General features: G+C 45.0%; 1 protein-coding gene across 5 annotated transcripts in view; it reads right to left on the reverse strand.

Annotated features, from left to right (window-relative positions):
- Window positions 1–1,211: 1,211 nt before the first annotated feature.
- The window catches only part of cabin1 (calcineurin binding protein 1), a 477,539-nt gene continuing 458,965 nt past the window's right edge, over window positions 1,212–19,785 (reverse strand). For all 5 annotated transcript variants that reach the window (XM_072587055.1, XM_072587057.1, XM_072587054.1 and 2 more), the window contains 3 exons: window positions 17,151–17,327; window positions 12,042–12,259; window positions 1,212–7,543 (listed from right to left, as the gene is read on the reverse strand). In XM_072587055.1, the coding sequence (XP_072443156.1) occupies window positions 7,397–7,543; window positions 12,042–12,259; window positions 17,151–17,327 (542 nt within the window). In that variant the 3' untranslated portion in view covers window positions 1,212–7,396. The remainder of the gene's footprint in view (window positions 7,544–12,041; window positions 12,260–17,150; window positions 17,328–19,785) is intronic.

Raw genomic sequence — 19,785 nt, forward strand, 5'->3', positions numbered from 1 at the left:
GTTACCTGGACTCAAAACGTTAGCTTGCTCTCTCCATGAATGCTGCCTGACCCACTCTGATCTGCAGTATTTTCAGTTTTAAAATCATCGAGTTATACAGCACAGAAACATTCGCTTCGGTTCAACTGGTCTATGCTGACCAGATATCCCAACCTAATCTAGTCCCATTTGCCAGCGTTTGGCCCATATCCCTTTAAACCCTTCCTATTCATATCTCCACCCAGATGCTTTTTAAATGTTGCAATTCCTCACAGGAAGAGAATTGACCACACTTGTTTGAAGTTGTCCTCAGTTCTGAGCTGCTGCTGGGCTGAGTGTTTTGCCTCAGTTACCAAATGGTTGGGGAGTGTGACGAGACCAGTGAAGAGAGCGCTCGAACCAACGTCTAGACAACGAGCCTTTCCTAAATGGTCAAGGGACAGCCTCCAGAATGAAGCTGTGATTTACTGGGGAGGCTCCTTGCTTATGGAGGGAGGTTGAGGGGGAATTCCATTCACACTGTAACCTGGGGAGAGAGAGTTCGAGGAGGCATTATAAACATCAAGATAAACATCCCGAAGGCAGACTGCAGTGCTTCAGTGTAACGCTTGCAATGTTAAATATAAAAAACCCAAACATTTAGGGACCGCACCTTGGAGGCTAATTATAGGTTCATCCCACTGGCTCACAACACCAAGGACCCAGGTTCAATTCCACCCTCAGGAGAAGTATATAAGTTTTCCCATTCTCCCCATGTCTGCGTGGGTTTCCTCCAAGTGCCCCAGTTTCCTCCCACAGTCCAAATGTGCACAGGTTGGACAGCCTCGCTCTGCATGTTGGGATTCTATAGACATGTTTTGGACTTGTGGGTCATCATATCAGTGAATGGGCAGAGTGCATTCTAGTATCAGAATGGCAAGGGCATGGGGCTGGGCTAGAGTGACAGGACAAGAAGATTTGCCCTCGCTTTCTTGCCTTCGAGGATGAGTTTGAGACCGGGGCAGCACAGCTCAGTTGTAGCTGGGGTAGGGAGTGAAGCACTTGGCTAAGGTGCATGGTGCTACTGAAGAGCTTATGCTTGAAACATCAACTCTCTGCTCCTCGGCTGCTGCTGGATCGGCTGAGATTTCCTGGTACCATACTTTTTGACTGAAATGCATCAGTGAACACGCAGCAAAAAAAAGGACAGAGTCTGCGGCTGGCCCTTCCTACGGCCAGAGTGACTGCAGAGGGGGGGTTAGAACGTTTGGGTTTTATTACTAGCTGCCTTCAGCTGGTATTATTTTACATGCGAATACTGTAACAGATTTCCTGCTTTTCCAAAACAAAATGTTCTTTTTATGTACAAGGGCTTAAATCTGAGTAACTTTACGGTTAAAACATTGCATATAAAAGAAAAGCAGAGATCATTCCTGTGACAGAACATTCAATAGTAAAGGCCCAACACTTCAATGGGTGGTTTTTTTTGCAGCTAAGCGATAACATGGTTTTAAGAACACTTCTTGTAAAAATGTACAAGTGATCACTCGATATGCAGAAGCCCTTAGAAAAAATACAATATAAAAAGACATTCCATACTAACTGGATCCAGTAGCTTGGAATCACAAGCAGATATTTTACATATCTCCAAGATATTCATGTTACAAACACTTCTCTTCAGACCTTGTACCAAACGGCTCCAAAATTTCGGATTATTTTGCAAGCTATCCAACGGCTAAACCCTCCTCTCCCGCACCCCATCGTACCAACAAAGGAAAGGAACAAACTTGCATTTACATAGCACCTTTCATGACCTCAGAACACCCCAATGCACTCGAATCAGTTAAACTTTTGTGAAACGTAGTATCTTCTAATGTAGGGAACTGCAGCAGCCAACTTGGACACAGCAAGCTCCGACAAATAGCAATGAGAACATGGATAATTAGTTGGTTCAGTTGGAAGGAGCAGTTTGCACCAGAACGTTGAAAGGGAGATGGTGGTAATGTCACTCAGACTCGGGTCAATACTCTTGGCAGCATGTTCAAATCCCACTGCAGCAAACTGGAGGAATCACAATTTAGTTCTGTAATTCAAAACCAATACTGGCACAAAAAAACTCATCTAGTACAGCACCCTTTAAGGATGAAAATCTGACCTACACCTGACTCCAGTCCCACAGCAACGTGCTTACTCCTGAGTAAACATTATTGAGTACTGATGTGGAGACTCTCACGAGGCTAATGTTGTCCTCTTTGTCCCTGAATGAAATTTGGATCTTTTCTGTTCTTACTGGTGTTATAGAATCAGAATCCCTACAGTGTGGAAGCATGTCATTCAGCCCATTGAGTCCAGTCCGACCCTCCAATGCACATCCCACCCCGACCCAACAGCCTAACCTATTCCCATAACCCTGCATTTCCCTTGGCTAACCCACCTAGCCTACACATCCCTGGCCACTACAGGCAATTTCCTATGGCCAATCCACCTCTGTGACTGTGGGAGGAAACCAGAGCATCCAGAGGAAACCCACGCAGACACGGGGAGAAATGTCCAAACACCACACAGAGAGTTGCCCGAGGCTGGAATCGAACCCAGGTCCCTGATACTGAGAGGCAGCAGTGCTAACCACTGAGCCACTCTGCCGCCCCATCAGTGAGAAACTAGGAAAAGTTACAAGAAAGGTGAGGGCTAGCCAGGCCTAGCCCTTGCAACTACAGTCTGCTGTTCAAGAAACTAAGCCTCCAACAGTCCTCACCTTCAGAGCAGAGCTTCTGCCAGCATGGGAGAGCGCAGGTAAGGCTGGAGACAACAGCAGCTGAGCAGGAAAATCTTGCCAGGTCCTGTGAGTGACTCACACAAGAAGAGCAGGGGGAAATAAATCCGAACAGGAGGGTATGGGGTGACGATGAGGCTGAAGTGGTGGGGTATGCTGCAGCTAATCAGATAACACAAACAGAAATAGGAACAACAAAGGCAGTACTGTCCCTCAGGCACTGCAACTCAATAAAGATCACAGGTGACCTCCTACAAACAAATCAAAACACCCATCCTTTACAGCTGGAAGAGCAGAAAAACAGCGTATCAGTGAAACAGAAGGTGACTGCAGAGCCTGGAAGTATGGAGGAATCAGGGTGGCCTGATCCACTGAACACTAAGGGCTGCAAGTGATCGGCCAGGCAAGTGGAATGGCCCTATACCTTGGAAAGGGGGCTGCGATATATAAACAGGGAGTCATCCAGACTCGAGAAGACAGCTTGCTCCCTCTGCACGGATGCTGTCTGAACCACTGATTTCCAGCAGTGTTTGTTTTCAGTACAGATTCCAGCATTTGCAATAACTTGCTCCGACATAAGTAGGGATGTTTTGAGACAGCCTTACAGGACGTTGGTGAGACCACATATGGAGTACTGTGTACAGTCTGGGTCTCCTTGAAGGTTGGACTTGTATCTATTGCAGTTTGGAAGAATGAAGCATATAAAATCCTGAGGGCCTTGGAAAGGGTGGATAATTAAAAGATGCTTCCCTTTGTTGGAAAGTCTAGAACTACAGGACACAGTTTTAAAAATAAAAAGAGATTGCCAATTTATGACAGGGATGATGAGAGTTTTTTTCACAGCTCTCTTCCTCAGAGCATGTTCCAGCAATATTATTAAATATATTTAAGGCAGCGATAGACAGACTCATCACTAACAAGAGGCTCAAGATGAAAGGTGAGAATGTGGAGTTGTCACAACCTGATTACACATGACCTTATTGAATGGCAGAGGAGGGTCATTGCTCCTAATTTGTATATTCATAAATGTGCAATTCTGCCAATTTCTCATTAACCTGATTCCCAACACCTACCCTATCAAGACCTCTAAGATTTCCAAACATTTCAACTTATGGAGACAGAGTGTTCAGTCTCTCCTCAGAACAGGTCCCATCACCCTAGCAATCAAACTACTGAACTGGTGAAGGATTCAACTCCATTATTACCTTGCTTCCTGAAATCACCGTGCATTCTGAGGTGGTGCAATAAGAGAAACTGGCCATAAATAGAGACATAAAAACAGAGAGGTCTTTCAGCCCACTGCAACTTATGGAGGTCAAGCTGCTCCCACAGCCTGAGGTCTACCCTACACAAATCCAGCACTGTCTGAACTTGCTGTCACTTGATGCCTCTCCAGATGGGAGGCTCACACAGGCCTGGCTGAGTTTCTGCACTGAATAATGGGTACAGCAACAAGCAATTCCTCAGTATGTGCAGGACAGGGCCCCACGTAACTGAAGTTGTGAAGTGTGTGCGTGTGCGCGCGCGTGTGTCTAGGCTTTGATGTTGTTAAAGGCAATGGCATTTCAACAGCACTTGACAGGAGCTGTTTTTATCAGCTTGTTTGGTGATTGCTGGCTCAAGCTAGGGTCTTCCGAAGCAGCGGCCTATTGCTCTGTCACCATGCTGTCAATCTTCGATGTCTCAGGTTTTTATTAGCCATTCTATCACTGCTGAGCTCTCTGTAGTGCGTCAAGTCCAGCGTTTGAACAACCCTGATTTTCGTTGCTCCAACACTGGCTTCCGTGCCGTAGCTGCCTAAATCTTAAACTTGGGAGATTCCTCCTTGGGCTTCTCTCTGCCTTCTTTAACAGGCTTCTCAAAATCTTGCTCTTTGGTAACAATTCCTATGTGGATCAGTGAGAGACCAGGCCTACTGATTGCTTCATGTGTAGCCTGTTAGGTGCTATACAGATGCAGTCTTTTGTGCTGTAGACAAACATGGGTCTCCCATCTCCCAACCAGAAATGCTCTGTAGCTGCCCGAGAGCTCCCAGACTGAGACTGAGTGTGACTGGCTCAGTGCACCAACACACTGCCTGGATTCGGATTATTAGAGCTGCCAACCAATCCTTATCATCCTCCGCGGGGTCTGGGTGGGAGCAGGATGACGGAGCGGAATTTTAGGAAGACGTTCATACCACAAATGCTGTAGTTGATTCGCAATAGAAAAGGACGGGAAAATGAAATGGCTTTGATCTCAAAGTCAGTTTAATCATTATAAACGGGTGAGGCAATAGATTCTGGGGTAGCACATTTGGCAGACTTCTTTTGGCTCTACAAGAATCTCAGATCCTGGTGCACAAATAATAAACAACTTTGAATCAAGTTCTCATCGCTTGATAACTAATGGCTGCTGCTCAATGTGAGAGGTTGGACACACTGTCACTGAACACGTTCAGGACTAAGGGGAAAATATATTCAGCGCTGTGCTCTTAAACCCATACTATAATCCCACGTGTCATTTACAACGATCCAGGGGTATGTTCGAGGTAACTTTTCCCATTAGACACAACACAGCTCCAGCTCTCTTCAGAAATACAAACGTAGATTAAACTGTGGGGCATGCCTTTTAGGAAAGGCAACTGTGTTAACACGTATATTTTTATTAAATTGACCAATTTGTTGAGGGTCTCGAGAAATATGATGTGAGTTGTGAATCTCCAGAATGTGTTGTTGATTTAATGTCATTCAGTCGTTTAGCTTCATGCTAAGTAGATCTCGCCGGTAAGTCGCACATTATTACAGACTGGCTAGGCATGCAGATTATGGTTAGGTTCATGTACAACTATAAAAAAAAAGGCTCCTCATTAACAGGGTCAGTATGTTTTTGAGAAAGTGATAATGCCAATTCACTCCTGCAGTCCAGAAAGGGGACAGAGCCTTGATTCTGCGCGTAGCAATTTCTTAAAGAGCTTTGAAAATATTCAATTTTTACATGTTTTATTGCCGAATTTTCCTTTCCACGCTCACTAATCTTCCCATGCCTGATTTGAATTCGATCTCGTCCCCTTCTACAATCATTCTCATTCAGCCTTCAAGCCTCAAATGTCAGGTGGTTGAAGAGGCAAGCTGTGGGTCCTACTGCTTCCCCAAGGTCCCAGATAGACTCATGCCCAGAACATTAAGTATCAGTCTGCTGTGGAGTGCAGGAGGAAGTCAAACTAACACGAGAGTTAGCTCGTAGTGCGTGTTAGACTGGAGTGAAGGTAGGGCAGTTCCATGTTAATGGACATTATTACTGTCACTGCTGCACACATTAATTATTAGCAGGTAATAATTTCCTGATTGACACAGGAATGTTACCAGTCCTGAATACTAAAGTTACATGTCAGCCTTGATAACTGCTGGTCACTATTACTGTAACAAGCTTGTGATTGGTTACAGCTACTGTTCATCTACCTGTAAGGGCTCATGCAGAAGGGTTGTCTGATGCTCTCAATGCTGGTGGCAGGGAGACACTAGGTCACAAAGTTAATGTGTAAACTTTGCTCTTAAACTGAGAAGCTTTCTAGTCAATGTCTGGGTTTGGACTAATGGCGAGAGGTTTTTAACCAAGGGGAGGTTTCTACCATCTCCTATGAAATCTGATAATCATCTCAGAAATCCCAACCTTCTCAATCCTGAGCACGTTCCAATATCCTGCTCTGTGTTCTGGTAATGTTTTGCTTTGATCGAGAAACCAGGAATTGACAGCAGAACTGACCAACAGGCTGTGTGTGTGTGGGTGCCCCTCTCTACATTCACAACCAACCTCCAGCTACAGAAACCAACATTTCTCAACAAAACTAATGACAGGAAAGAAAAGGTGAAGATTCAGCATGAAAGGGCGAGATCTGTTACAAACCAATTCAGATTGATGCGATGTCTGACATCAGCCACTCTGCAGGAGGGCAGGATAACTGGCTGTTTTTCTTAAAGCAATCTAACTCGACTGTACAGAGCCTGAAGGTTCACAGTAAAGGTAAGCAAGTTCCAATCCTTTCTGTGCTCATCATAACCTGGAGTTCTATCTAAGGAGGGCTTCACAACAATTAGTGAAAATATAGACACAATGAAGGACCAGGAAAAGGATCGGAAATAGCTAGCAGGTCTTGGAGTCTTCCTGGTGTTCAAAGACTCTCTCCCTCAAAAACCCTCTTCTCAGACGTTAACCAATCTGCTGCTCATTCCCAACACTTGCTGCGTTGAGTTCATGTTTCCAGCATTATGCTGGTATCTCCACAGTGAGTGCAATGGGCCTTCACTGACCGAACCCTCCCACCCAGACACTGAACTGCGAGGAAGCTGGCGACAACTTTGCGAGAGGTATGTCCCGAATGAAACCTGCTCCTGTAAAATCAATCAGCTTGTGTTCGAACAAGGTCAGAGTCATCTCTCCCTGGTCAGCACAAATCAAGCAAGGAGCCCAGTGATGCAGCTCGGCTTGTCTGCCTTGGCTGCTGGGATGCGTCCAATATTTACAAAGGCCAATGCTGGTAAGGGATCACTGCACCTTATTCTGGGCTGCTCTGTATAAAGTACTGTGCACTTCCATGCTCTCAGAGAAAGCAGTCTTCCCGGTGTGTCTTTGCAGGAGTGCAGTGGTTGGCTGCCACTGCTGTGACTTGGGGGACTTCACATTGTGTCAGATGTCCATGTAATCGTCTTCCTCATCATCGGTGTCACTCTCCAGTGACGACTCCTGGCTTGATGTCTCCAGGATTTCCAAGGCTGGCTGGCAGAGAGTCTCTTTCTTCACGTTGGCAGCAGACTGTGCAGATAGGATGGCAGTCTGAAAGCAAACAGGAAACGCAGCCATTAGCTCGGAGTGCTGCCACTACAAAGACAGAGTAAACAAAATTAGAATATCAAAACCAGAGTCTCAGTGGCCAGCACTGCAGCTGCAAGGCACGCCTTTGATGAAGCAGAGAGGATGGTAAGGATTTATATGCAGTCACAAGAAGCCTGACTCCACTAACCAATAGGAGGGCAATTTGTGAGGAACACATTATACTTGACCCAACAGATGCCCACAAATAAACCACAGAGATCTTAAAATATTGATTACATTAATTGCAAATATTTAAAGATACCACAATACTGGGATGCATCTAATGTCAACTGTTAGCTATCAATCATGCCAAAACCCCACTGTACTACAGACACAACTGTTGTGTAAATATCATCTTTCACACAAACACAAACAAAACTTCTCTTCACAACCCAAAAATACACGCTTAAAGATGCCATTTTAGCCCCAATTAGTGATAACTACTGGGGGTGTCAATGACCATTAACAACTGGACCCCACAAGTTCATATTACATTTAAATTACAGCAAACACTTAACTGTCCCAATATGATTAAGATAGAAATCATCCAAGATACAGTATAGAAAGAGGCCATTTGGCCCATTATGTCTGCACTGGCTGAATGAACTCGCCACATATCTTCATCCCACAGTCCAGCACCGGTTTTGTAGCCCTGCAGGCTCCAGCCAGAGATTCAGGTTCCACCCTAATGAGTTCAGGTTTCTCACTGAACTGGGCAGTGAATTTCCAGTGCGTGAAAACAATTCTCATGCAGTTCCCAAACCCCTTGATATTTTGCATACCTCTATTCAGTCACCCCTCATCCTCAATAAGGGAACACCCCTCACCAGTCCAATGTTTCATCATAGCTGCAAGTTTCAAGTCTGAGCAACATTCTTACAAATCTCCTCTGTACACACTAGGGAGCAAACGCATCATTCCTGTATTGTGGTGACCAGAACCACACAGGAAACCCCAGCTACAGTGTCTTATCGTACAGGAACTGTTTATCCTTATGATCCAACCAAGGGAAACATCCCATATGTCTTAATGAACAGTTTCTCTACCTGTCCCAGCAGGGACCCGTGGACATGCACTCGAAGACCTCTCAACTTCTCCATCCCCCTCCCCATCCTCCAGCACCCTCCTGGTTATTGCGTGTTCCTCTTGCTTTGCTTGTCCTCCCTAAAGAAATAACCCCACACTTCTCCAGATTGGGTTGAAAAGTGACAAATGAAATTCAGACAACCAAACTATTGATATCATCCTGCAATCATCAGCCATCCTCCTCTTCACTATCAAATACCGTTTACAAATTTCCCAATCATGATCCTACATTCAATTCTAAATCAGTAAAATATGCCGTAAACGTTGAGCCCGGTGGAACACCTTTGGTTTCCATTCAGGTGAGCACCCCTCCACTATCACCTATTGTTTCCTGTCACTAAACCCATTTTGGACCCAGCTCACTACAATTCACTGTATCCCATGGCCTTTACTTTTCCAACCAATCTACCATGTGGGGCCTTGTCAATACCAGACTAAAAATCCATACAGACAACATCCACTGCACAAACCTCATCAATCCTCCTTGTTCCTTCCTCAAAACTTCAAATAAACTAATGAATGAGTTAAGTTAGGAAATCACAATCTTCTGTTATCAAACCATGCTGACTATCCCTGATTAATCTACACCTTTCTAAGTATCATCGTCTTAATTCTGGTAATCTGTCAAAGTTCACCTATCTCCAATCCTCTGGTTTCTCACCTCGATCTACTGGGGATTGAAAAATGATCTTCCAAGCATTCCCCCTGTTTCTTCATTGGCTTCTTTTAACAGACTGGGATACAATGTATCTGGCCCAGTCCAGATTTATCCACCTACGAGCTGGTCAGTTGCACCAACATTTCCCTTCTCATTATGTTAATTTACCTATTAGTTCACACCCCTCCTCTACATCATCCCATTCCTTTGTGAAGTCGGAAACAAAATACTCATTCTAAACGAACCTGCCCTCGGCGCGTTTCTCTACAGACAGTGACCATGTACATCTCTGATAGGTCCAATCCTTTCCTTCATCATCCTCTTGCTTTCAACATTCTGAGAGAACATCTTCGGATTTTCCTTGATGTTATTTTTTTAAACAAACTATTCTGATGTAATGAGGTAATTCTGTTCCCATGTGATCCCGCATTATAAGAAAATTGAGTAATAGCAGCATCATTTAAACTAAAGCGACTGGAACCATGTCCTAGCCAATGCAGGGAAGCAAAGTTCACATGCTACAAAATAATGGCCTAAATTCCTCTGTCGCCTGCTGAAGAAACGCGTGTTATAGCAGAACCGACTGTTGTAATTTTTGTACCTTCCCTTTTGTGTTCCTAAATTCCTTTTTTTACTTCAAAGGATGTTGCCAGGGTTGGAGGGTTTGAGCTATAGAGAGGGGTTAAACAGGCTGGGGCTGTTTTCCCTGGAGCGTCGGAGGCTGAGGGGTGACCTTATCGAGGTTTATATAACTATGAGGGGCATGGATAGGGTAAGACAATGTCTTTTCTCTGGGGTGAGGGAGTCCAAGACTAGAGGGCATAGGTTTAGGGTGAGAGGGGAAAGATATAAAAGGGACCTAAGGGGCAACGTTTTCACTCAGAGGGTGGTACGTGTATGGACTGAGCTGCCAGAGGAAGTGGTGGAGGCTGGTACAATTACAACAATTGAGAGGCATTTGGATGGGTATCTGAATAGGAAGGGTTTGGAGGGATATGGGCTGGGTGCTGGCAGGTGGGACTAGATTGGGTTGGGATATCTGGTCGGCATGGATGGGTTGGACTGAAGGGTCTATTTCCATGCTGTACATCTCTATGACTCTACGACTCCTCAGCTTCTAAAAATACTTCTTTCTTGGGATGGTGATAAGCTCTATTGTTCTGCTTTATCTTACCCAGTCTGCTTCTGGATACCCAGAGGCTGTAGATTTCGCAGTACCAGCCTTTAGTTTGGTGGGGAAATGTCGACACTATGCCTGTAGAATCTCGCTTCGGACATCTCCCACTGACAGTGGTTCAAGCAGCTCTTCTGGTTTTCTGGGTGCATATCAGTCGTGTCCCAGCCTCAAACCAAATGACTGAGTTTTAAAATGCTTCTACAAGCTTCAAATTTTAAATGTAAATTTTATTTTGTAGTTACTGGCAAAATGAAATCTGTGGAACGCAACATGTTCTATTCACATTTCTCATTGAAAGATTTGACCCACTATGTCTGTACTAGCTCTCTGAATGAGTAACTTATCTATTCCCCTGCTTCCTCACCGTAACCTGGCATATTCCACCTTTTCAGATAATAATCCAATCCTTCTTCAAAGTTTTGATCAAATCTGATTTCATCACGTCTTGAGCACTGCATTCCTGACACTAACCACTCGCTATATCACAATGTTTCTCTGCGTCACCAAGAGTTGGTTGTCACTTTTACCAACTGCCTTAATTCTGTACTTTCTCATTCTCAATCCTTGCACCAATGAAAACAGCTTTTCCCTGGTCTATTCTGTCCTGAAGCTTCCTTTTTATGAAGATCGCCAGCAAACAGCTCCACTAGATCTTCTAACAGCAGTAGGTGCAAGGGAACTGCAAGTCTGGGAACTGTTAAAGGGGAAGAGCAGTCCATGCATGTATTAAACATATACAGTAGCGCCTCGACATACGAACGACCCCGTTCACGAACAAATCAGTTTACGAACAGGATTGTACGTAAAGTTTTGCTTCAACATACGTACAAAATTCAAGGTACGAACGAAGGTACAAACCCAAAAAGCCCATGTGCGTCCAAGCATTCTTCCACTATCCGAACTATGGGAACAAGCGATTCAGTTCGCAAACTTTTCAGTTCACGAACCGGGTCCAGGAACGGATTAAGTTCATAAGTCGAGGTGCTACTGTACATTAAATTTTTCTTTAACCTTTCCAGACAGTGGGCACCATATTTTAAACACATACTTGAGTGTTGCTGGTAAGGAGATTTTTGAGGAGCTGATAATGTTTCCCCAAACACACGCACACAAAGGGAGACAGTGCGGTATTATCATTAGACCACTAAACCAGAAACTCAGCTGGGGACAGGATTTCGTATCCCATCATGGCAGATGGTGGAATTCAAATTCAATTATAAAGGAAAAAAAACCTGGATTAACAAACAACTGATGACCACAAAATCACTGCTGATTGTTGAGAAAACCCATCTGGTTCACAGATGTCCTCAAGGAAGGGAATCTGCCATCCTTACCTGGCCAGGCCTACATGTGACTGCAGCCCACAGCAATGTGATTGACTCTCAACCACCCTCTGAAATGTTCCCAATTCATGGGCAGCTAGGGACAAGCAATAAACACTGGCTGGTCAGGCAGTGATGGCCACACATGAATAAAAAAAAACACAGGCATAGCTCACTACACAAGGAATGGGGAAATAGTCACAGGCCATTTCTTACCTTCAGTTTTTGCTTGGTTTCCTCAGACACACTACCTTTTGGTGACAGGAGGGTTGGGGTCGGCGGTGTGACGGTTATCTCCGGTGGAAACTTGGCCACAGATGATGGGATAAAAAGCTTTGGCATGTTTGGAGGGACTCGCGATTTGATTCGACTGCTGTCAGCTTTGCAACTCTGGGAAACTGAGGTGGTGGAGGGTTCACTAATAGAACTGGAAGCTGCAGAGAAGCAACACAATCAATTCAGTCGCAGGAATTACACAGCCTTCACACAGTACAGCAATCTACAAAATAAACCAGGTTCAAATCCCAGCCCAAACTGATCAACGGTGCATTCTGTGAACCAAATTAAATTACACAGCATCTTAAAAATCAGTTCAAATATCCACACAGATCTTTAATGTTTAGCAACATCCTTTCTAGATTTGCACCTTCACTCCTATCATGTCTAACGACTGATTTATATCCCAGCAGTCTTTGCCATTTAATTGAAACTAATTTTACTTCCATAGAAATGTCTAGACTATACTAGATAGCAACTCAGGGCACATGATGAAAATTAGTGAATCTGTGGATAGTATACAGAATCATGTACCTGCACAGATTTTCTTTCATTCACTTGTGGCACATGCACGTGATTGGCTGGTCCAGTATGTATTCCCTGTCCCTAACTGCCCTTTAGAAAGTGGTGGTGAGCTTCCTTCTTGAGCTGCTGCAGGTCACCTGCTGGAAGTTGACCCTCAATTGTTATTAGGGAGTGAATTCGAGAAATGTGACCTAGCAAGAACATTATAGAGAATCGTAGCCCTGGATAACAGCAAGGGCCGGGTAACGTAGGGGCAATGTCACTGGGCTAGAAATCCAGAGTCCCCAAGTCAATGTTCATTTCCCATTATGGCAGATGGAGAAACCTGAACTCAATAAAGCTGTAATGCTGATCAGTTAATTCTGGTCAAAACCGATCTGGCTCACTGATGACCAGGGGCTCTTGTGGTGTGGTGGTAAAATTCTCTACTCCTAAACTGGGAGACCCGGGTTCAAACCCCACCTGCTCCAGAGGTGTGTAATAACATCTCCAAAGAAGTGATTAGAAAAAGTAGTTTAAAAAAAAAAATCACTGATGACCCTTAGAGAAGTCAATCTGCCGTCCGCACCTGGACTGGCCTACATGGGACTCCAGACCAACAGCATTCTGGGCAATTATGGCTGGCCGAGCCACCATCACTCACAACTCAAAATAAGTGCACAATACAGGCAACCGACATTAATAAGCAACACGAGGTTCCATGTCTGTTACTGACAATCCTGTCCCTGTGTATGTTAAAAGGTGTTACTAACAAATGTACATTGTCGGGATTAGCAGTGGAAGATCACATCAGAGATAATACCAGATATCTGTACAGGTTGTAGGGAACGTTAATCCATGTTCATGTGTATAACCACACAGCATATAGGCTCCTGTATTATCACGGGACCCACAGAATGTGTCTGTGAGACTATCACAGGGAAAGGGATTCAGCACCTGCCCGGATATCACAGGGAACGGGATTCAGCACCCGCCTGGATATCACAGGGAAAGGGATTCAGCACCTGCCCGGATATCACAAGGAATGGCAGACCAGGCCCGCAGTCTGCACTGCCTTTGTGGATTTACTTTGTTCAAGCTGTACATCATCCAGGTTTAGACCAAGTCTTATGACTGTCTATCTCGACATTTATCAAGTCTACTCCCAACTCCTTTCCTATCTCATTGAAGTGAAGTTCAGAAATCTGGCTTATCTTGCATTTCAATGTCAGTCCAATTATTTTCGTTTTTGTAGCTCTCCTTGTCCCACTAAAGAAATGTGACTTTTTAAAATCGCATATTATCTGATCTGTATGAGCTATTTCAGTTCAGCCTGAACATTGAGAATTTTCAATTTCAAGTTTGAATTTTTCCATGTTAGAATGAAAGCATATTTTATAAAGGTCTGTTTCAGTTACTGCCACTGGGTACTGAGTCAATTGATGACCCATAGCTTCAAGAAACTGACAGTAACAGGGAAACACTAGAACAAGTAAATATTATTGGAACTGGATACACCAGCCTAAGTAAACGGCTAGGAATTATGTTTATGATGTCACGCTTATTGGAATGGTATTTGCTTTTGCAGTTCGCGGCTTTAATTACTTAGGCCACATGGGGCACTCAAACAGAAAGTTACAATTCATACTTCTGCAGCACTAATGTTATTTTGAATGTTTTAGGTGCCTTGACAAAGTACGCTGACAAGTGTGAGTGGCACTTTAAAAACTAATGTTTAAAAGCATCAATGGAAATGGACAAAAAGATTGAACACTGGCAATAGTACATTCACTTTCCCCATCACAGTCAGTAATAAGTATTGTAACCAATCGCAGCTCCAGCACGGATCCCAACGTCACTCCAATCGTTAGTTTGCCATACTGAAAATGCCCCACCCCCCATCCTAACATTCAGCCTTGTATTAGATAGCCAGTCCTCGGTCCACACTAATATACTGCCCTTATCTTATCTTATTAAGTAACCTAATGTGGGGCACCTTATCAAACACCATCTGAAAGTCCAATGTATCATATCCACCTCAAGGAATTTTCTGATTTTGCCAGGCATGGTTTCCCCTTCATGAAGCCATGCTGACTCTGCTTGATCATATTATGTATTTCTAAATGCTCTACCACTATATCCCTTATTACAGAATCTTTTCAGTGCGGAAACAGGCCAATTGGCCCATCAGGTCCACACTTACTCTCTGAAAGTCAATTCATCCAGACCCACTCCATCCATGTAACCCTACATTTCCCATGACTAACCTATCCAGCCTGCATATCCCTAGACACTGGGCAATTTAACCTAGCCAACCCACCTTTCCTGAAGAAGGGCTTATGCCCGAAATGTCGATTCTCCTGCTCCTTGGATGCTGCCTGACCTGCTGCGCTTTTCCAGCAAAACATTTTTCAGCTCTGATCTCCAGCATCTGCAGTCCTCACTTTCTCCAACCCACCTAACCTGTACATCTTTGGACTGTGGGTGGAAACCTGAGCACCCAACAGAAACCCGTGCAGATGTGGGGAGAATGCGCAAACTCTATGCAGACAGTCAGCCTGAGGATGGGATCAATCCTGGGATCCTGGTGTTGTGAGGCAGCAGTGCTAACCACTGAGCCACGCGTCACCATAACAGACTCTTCACATTTTCTCCAAGCACTCAAGTAAAACTACTGCAAAATCAACTGTATCCAGGTGGCCAGAGGCCTCCCTGACAATGCAGCAACATGAATAATGACTGAGAGGTGCTTTCGATTAATTCTTCGAAACTGGTCTATGACAACTGGATAAACTGCGCCACACTTTGAGTCACAATGTTTGAATGAGACAGAGCTGTAGCAGGGTAAGGAGTAAATCCTGTACTCCAGGTCTCTCCCTACCATGAGACATCTGCCTCATGTACCCAGAGATCAGCAGATCATTACAGGAAGACCCACAGGACAAACTCTCACAACTGACTAGATGTCATCCTTGAATCGAGGACAGAGTGTTTTGAGCAAGAGTGGAAGTATATCCCCTTTCCCTTCTATATATACACATCATCCCTTATTTATTAAGCCTTCTATCACTCAGAAACAAAGTATATAAAATCAACACTACCTTTCAACAGTAACTAGTCAAATGTAACTAGGAAGAATATTTTCTAATACACAGCTCATACAATTTTAAATACTGTTTTCACATGGCAAACTTAAATGAATTATTTTTGAAAAGATCTATAATTAATGTGTCATCTTATTTTGAAGAACTGTTGGCCATGGAGACTCAACTGTCTGCCTGAGTGGACCTCCTCGAACTAACTTGGTTGGGTGAAGGAAAACGTTAACTTCAAAAGGCCTATGAAAGCTGACAGGAGAAAGTGAGGACTGCAGATGCTGGAGATCAGGGTTAAGAGTGTGCTGCTGGGAAAGCACAGCAGGTCAGGCAGCATCCGAGGAGCAGGAGGGGCTCTGGCCCGAAACGTCGACTCTCCTGCTGTGCTTTTCCAGCGACACACTCTCGACTATTAAATCTGCTGGATTGCCCACAATTACCCCATCATGCCAACTTTGCAGGTTGTTCAGGAGATTGGTTAGATCAGACATCCATTGTCACATGAGTCACCAAGGGGCACAAAGCCCCACTGACTGAAGGTGGGAAGTTGTCTGATCCAGGCTCCAGAATCCAGGGATCAGTTCTGCCATGAAGAGGACGGAGGACTGGGAAAGATTGAGGTATACATTGCATCACACAGTGGTCTGCTGTAACAAGCTGAACAGTGCCGCACTGAAAATGCAAAATCAACAGATCCAGCTATTCCAAATTCTTAAGCTACTGAACTACAATGTCCAGGACAAGGAGAAAAAGAAAACATCAGGCCTTGAGAAATAGAATCCAGTTAGGTGAGGTCATCGTGTTACAATACTCTGCTCACTCCAAATCCTTTCATAATTAGCAAGGCCAACGATGAGCTGTTGAAGCTGGCAAAGGCAATGCAGGGGAGGGAAGGAGGTGTCACTTTGCTTTGGCACAACTCATTACTGCCTGTGATGCTGAGACGCTGGATATGAATCACTGTACCACCATAGCTCCTGTGCTGTCCAACATGCAGTCATCAGTTCCTACACTTGCTTAATAGACTAATAGATATTATCATTGATGTGATTACACACAGAACAAAAAGTCAATTACAAAGAACCTGAAAATACTGCAACAGCTACTTCACTCATTGTTTCACAATTCCTACCTAAACTAATGACTGTATAAGACCATATCTCATAGGTCTGTGCTGTTTAACAGTGGATGGATAACAGATTGAGAGAGTAAATCCCCACAGCAACACTTTTTGTTATGCTGCAAATAAGCAGTTAATACAGAATGTTTATCCCAGATAATTTACCACATTTCCTTCCAACTTGGGACACAGTCTGGCAGCTCCCAATACCTTTGCAGGATTGAGGGTGGATTGTGCTGCTGGAGCTGCTTGGCTATGGGCCCAGCGCACAGGCCCAAAGTTCGGGGTGTCAGTTATTCACATTGATAGTCTGCTGCTTGAGGTACTCACCATGGCCGGAGCAGTGTGCTGGGTGTGAGCCCTCGTCTCGCTGAGTGTACGTGCCCTCTTCTTGCCAATGGGTTGAATCATGGGATGAAGCGACGGTCGCCATCTTCATCTGCTGACACAGATGGGTCTCCTGATGCCGATAACTCAGCCCTTCGAGAGGCTCCTCAGAATCATCATCTGAAACGTACGGTGCACAGAACAGATCCATCTGATTCCAGTTCATAATTTTAAAAAATCTTTTCCACTCACTCATCGGGAGTTATCGGTGGGTTTGGGGTTAAATGCACCAATTTACCATCTATATCACACAAATACTGGGCCAATACGTTTCTGCGTGGCCCTTAGCCCAGCTCCTCACTGCAGTGCATCACTGCACCTTCAGGCTCCAAATCTTTCCCACAGGTCAGCCCCAGGTTTGAAAAGATCAAATATGTTAGATTTGTTGGTTCAAGATAATTGCTCTGGGATCAAGGTTCAGAAAAATATGAATTTTAACAGGAAGCATGTGCTGAGATGAAAATATCACTTCCTTTTAACAGTGGGCTATGACAATAACCAAGGAGTATTGATGGGACATATAGAAATGTCATGTATTCTTGTACTCTGGAGAGAGGGACTCCCATTTCAGGTTGCTGATCTCTTATCAGAATCGGATTTGGCGATGTCAGTTGTGGAAACATTACTGGCCAAGGTACAAGGGAAAACTCTCCTGTTTTACTTTGCCCTTGTGCAACGCAATCTTTTACACCATCTGACAGCAGGAGGGGCTTTGGTTTTTGTATTAACAAAGATCGCATCTCATCATCTCAGACAAGACTGCAAGAGCCTCAGTATCGCACTGGGAGTGCCAGCCTCGTGTTCAAATCTGGAGTGTAACTTGAACCCACAGTCTACTCACTCAGAAGCTGACATCAATTCTGTAATGACAACCTTTCAGATGTTTCAGGTAAAACATTCTCTGGTCCAAGTCACTCCAATGTACTGAGGTAAGTGGCTCACTGCATGCTGACCAGTACATCCCCACTGTACAGCTGCTGAAGCAAGTAGTCAGAATGTCCTTGCTTTCCTATCCAGTGGCCAGCAGCTAGTTGGGTGTTGCATTGACTGCCTAAACTTCAGGGAAGTGTAGATCAATGCCCCATGTACCACAGAAACCAGGTCATTAGACTGTCCATAAAATGCATGGAAGTATAGGTTAATAACTGAGGCTGAACAGAAGGATTAATGCACCCTCTGTGCACTGGCTGTGAGGCTGAACAGAGGGAATAATGCCCTCTCTGTGCACGGGCAGTGAGACTGAATGGAGGGAATAATGCCCTCTCTGTGCACTGGCAGTGAGACTGAATGGAGAGATTAATGCCCTGTCTGTGCACTGGCAGTGAGACTGAATGGAGGGATTAATGCCCCCTTTGTGCACTGGCAGTGAGACTGAATGGAGGGATTAATGCCCCCTCTGTGCACTGGCAGTGAGACTGAATGGAGGGATTAATGCCCCCTCTGTGCACTGGCAGTGAGACTGAATGGAGAGATTAATGCCCTGTCTGTGCGCTGGTGGTGGGACTGATTGGAGAGATTAATGCCCTGTCTGTGCACTGGCAGTGAGACTGAATGGAGGGATTAATGCCCTGTCTGTGCACTGGCAGTGAGACTGAATAGAGAGATTAATGTCCCCTTTGTGCACTGGCAGTGGGGCTGAATGGAGAGATTAATGCCCCCTCTGTGCACTGGCAGTGAGGCTGAATGGAGGGATTAATGCCCTGTCTGTGCACTGGCAGTGAGACTGAATGGAGGGATTAATGCACCCTTTGTGCACTGGCAGTGGGGCTGAATGGAGAGATTAATGCCCCCTCTGTGCACTGGCAGTGAGACTGAATGGAGGGATTAATGCCCCCTTTGTGCACTGGCAGTGGGGCTGAATGGAGGGATTAATGCCCTGTCTGTGCACTGGCAGTGAGACTGAATGGAGGGATTAATGCACCCTTTGTGCACTGGCAGTGGGGCTGAATGGAGAGATTAATGCCCCCTCTGTGCACTGGCAGTGAGACTGAATAGAGAGATTAATGTCCCCTTTGTGCACTGGCAGTGGGGCTGAATGGAGAGATTAATGCCCTGTCTGTGCACTGGCAGTGAGACTGAATGGAGGGATTAATGCCCTGTCTGTGCACTGGCAGTGAGACTGAATGGAGGGATTAATGCACCCTTTGTGCACTGGCGGTGGGGCTGAATGGAGAGATTAATGCCCCCTCTGTGCACTGGCAGTGAGACTGAATGGAGGGATTAATGCACCCTTTGTGCACTGGCAGTGGGGCTGAATGGAGGGATTAATGCCCCCTCTGTGCACTGGCAGTGAGACTGAATGGAGGGATTAATGCCCCCTCTGTGCACTGGCAGTGAGACTGAATGGAGAGATTAATGCCCTGTCTGTGCGCTGGTGGTGGGACTGATTGGAGAGATTAATGCCCTGTCTGTGCACTGGCAGTGAGACTGAATGGAGGGATTAATGCCCTGTCTGTGCACTGGCAGTGAGACTGAATAGAGAGATTAATGTCCCCTTTGTGCACTGGCAGTGGGGCTGAATGGAGAGATTAATGCCCCCTCTGTGCACTGGCAGTGAGGCTGAATGGAGGGATTAATG

Source organism: Chiloscyllium punctatum, chromosome 17 (genome assembly GCF_047496795.1).
Source record: "Chiloscyllium punctatum isolate Juve2018m chromosome 17, sChiPun1.3, whole genome shotgun sequence".
Taxonomy (NCBI): domain Eukaryota; kingdom Metazoa; phylum Chordata; class Chondrichthyes; order Orectolobiformes; family Hemiscylliidae; genus Chiloscyllium; species Chiloscyllium punctatum.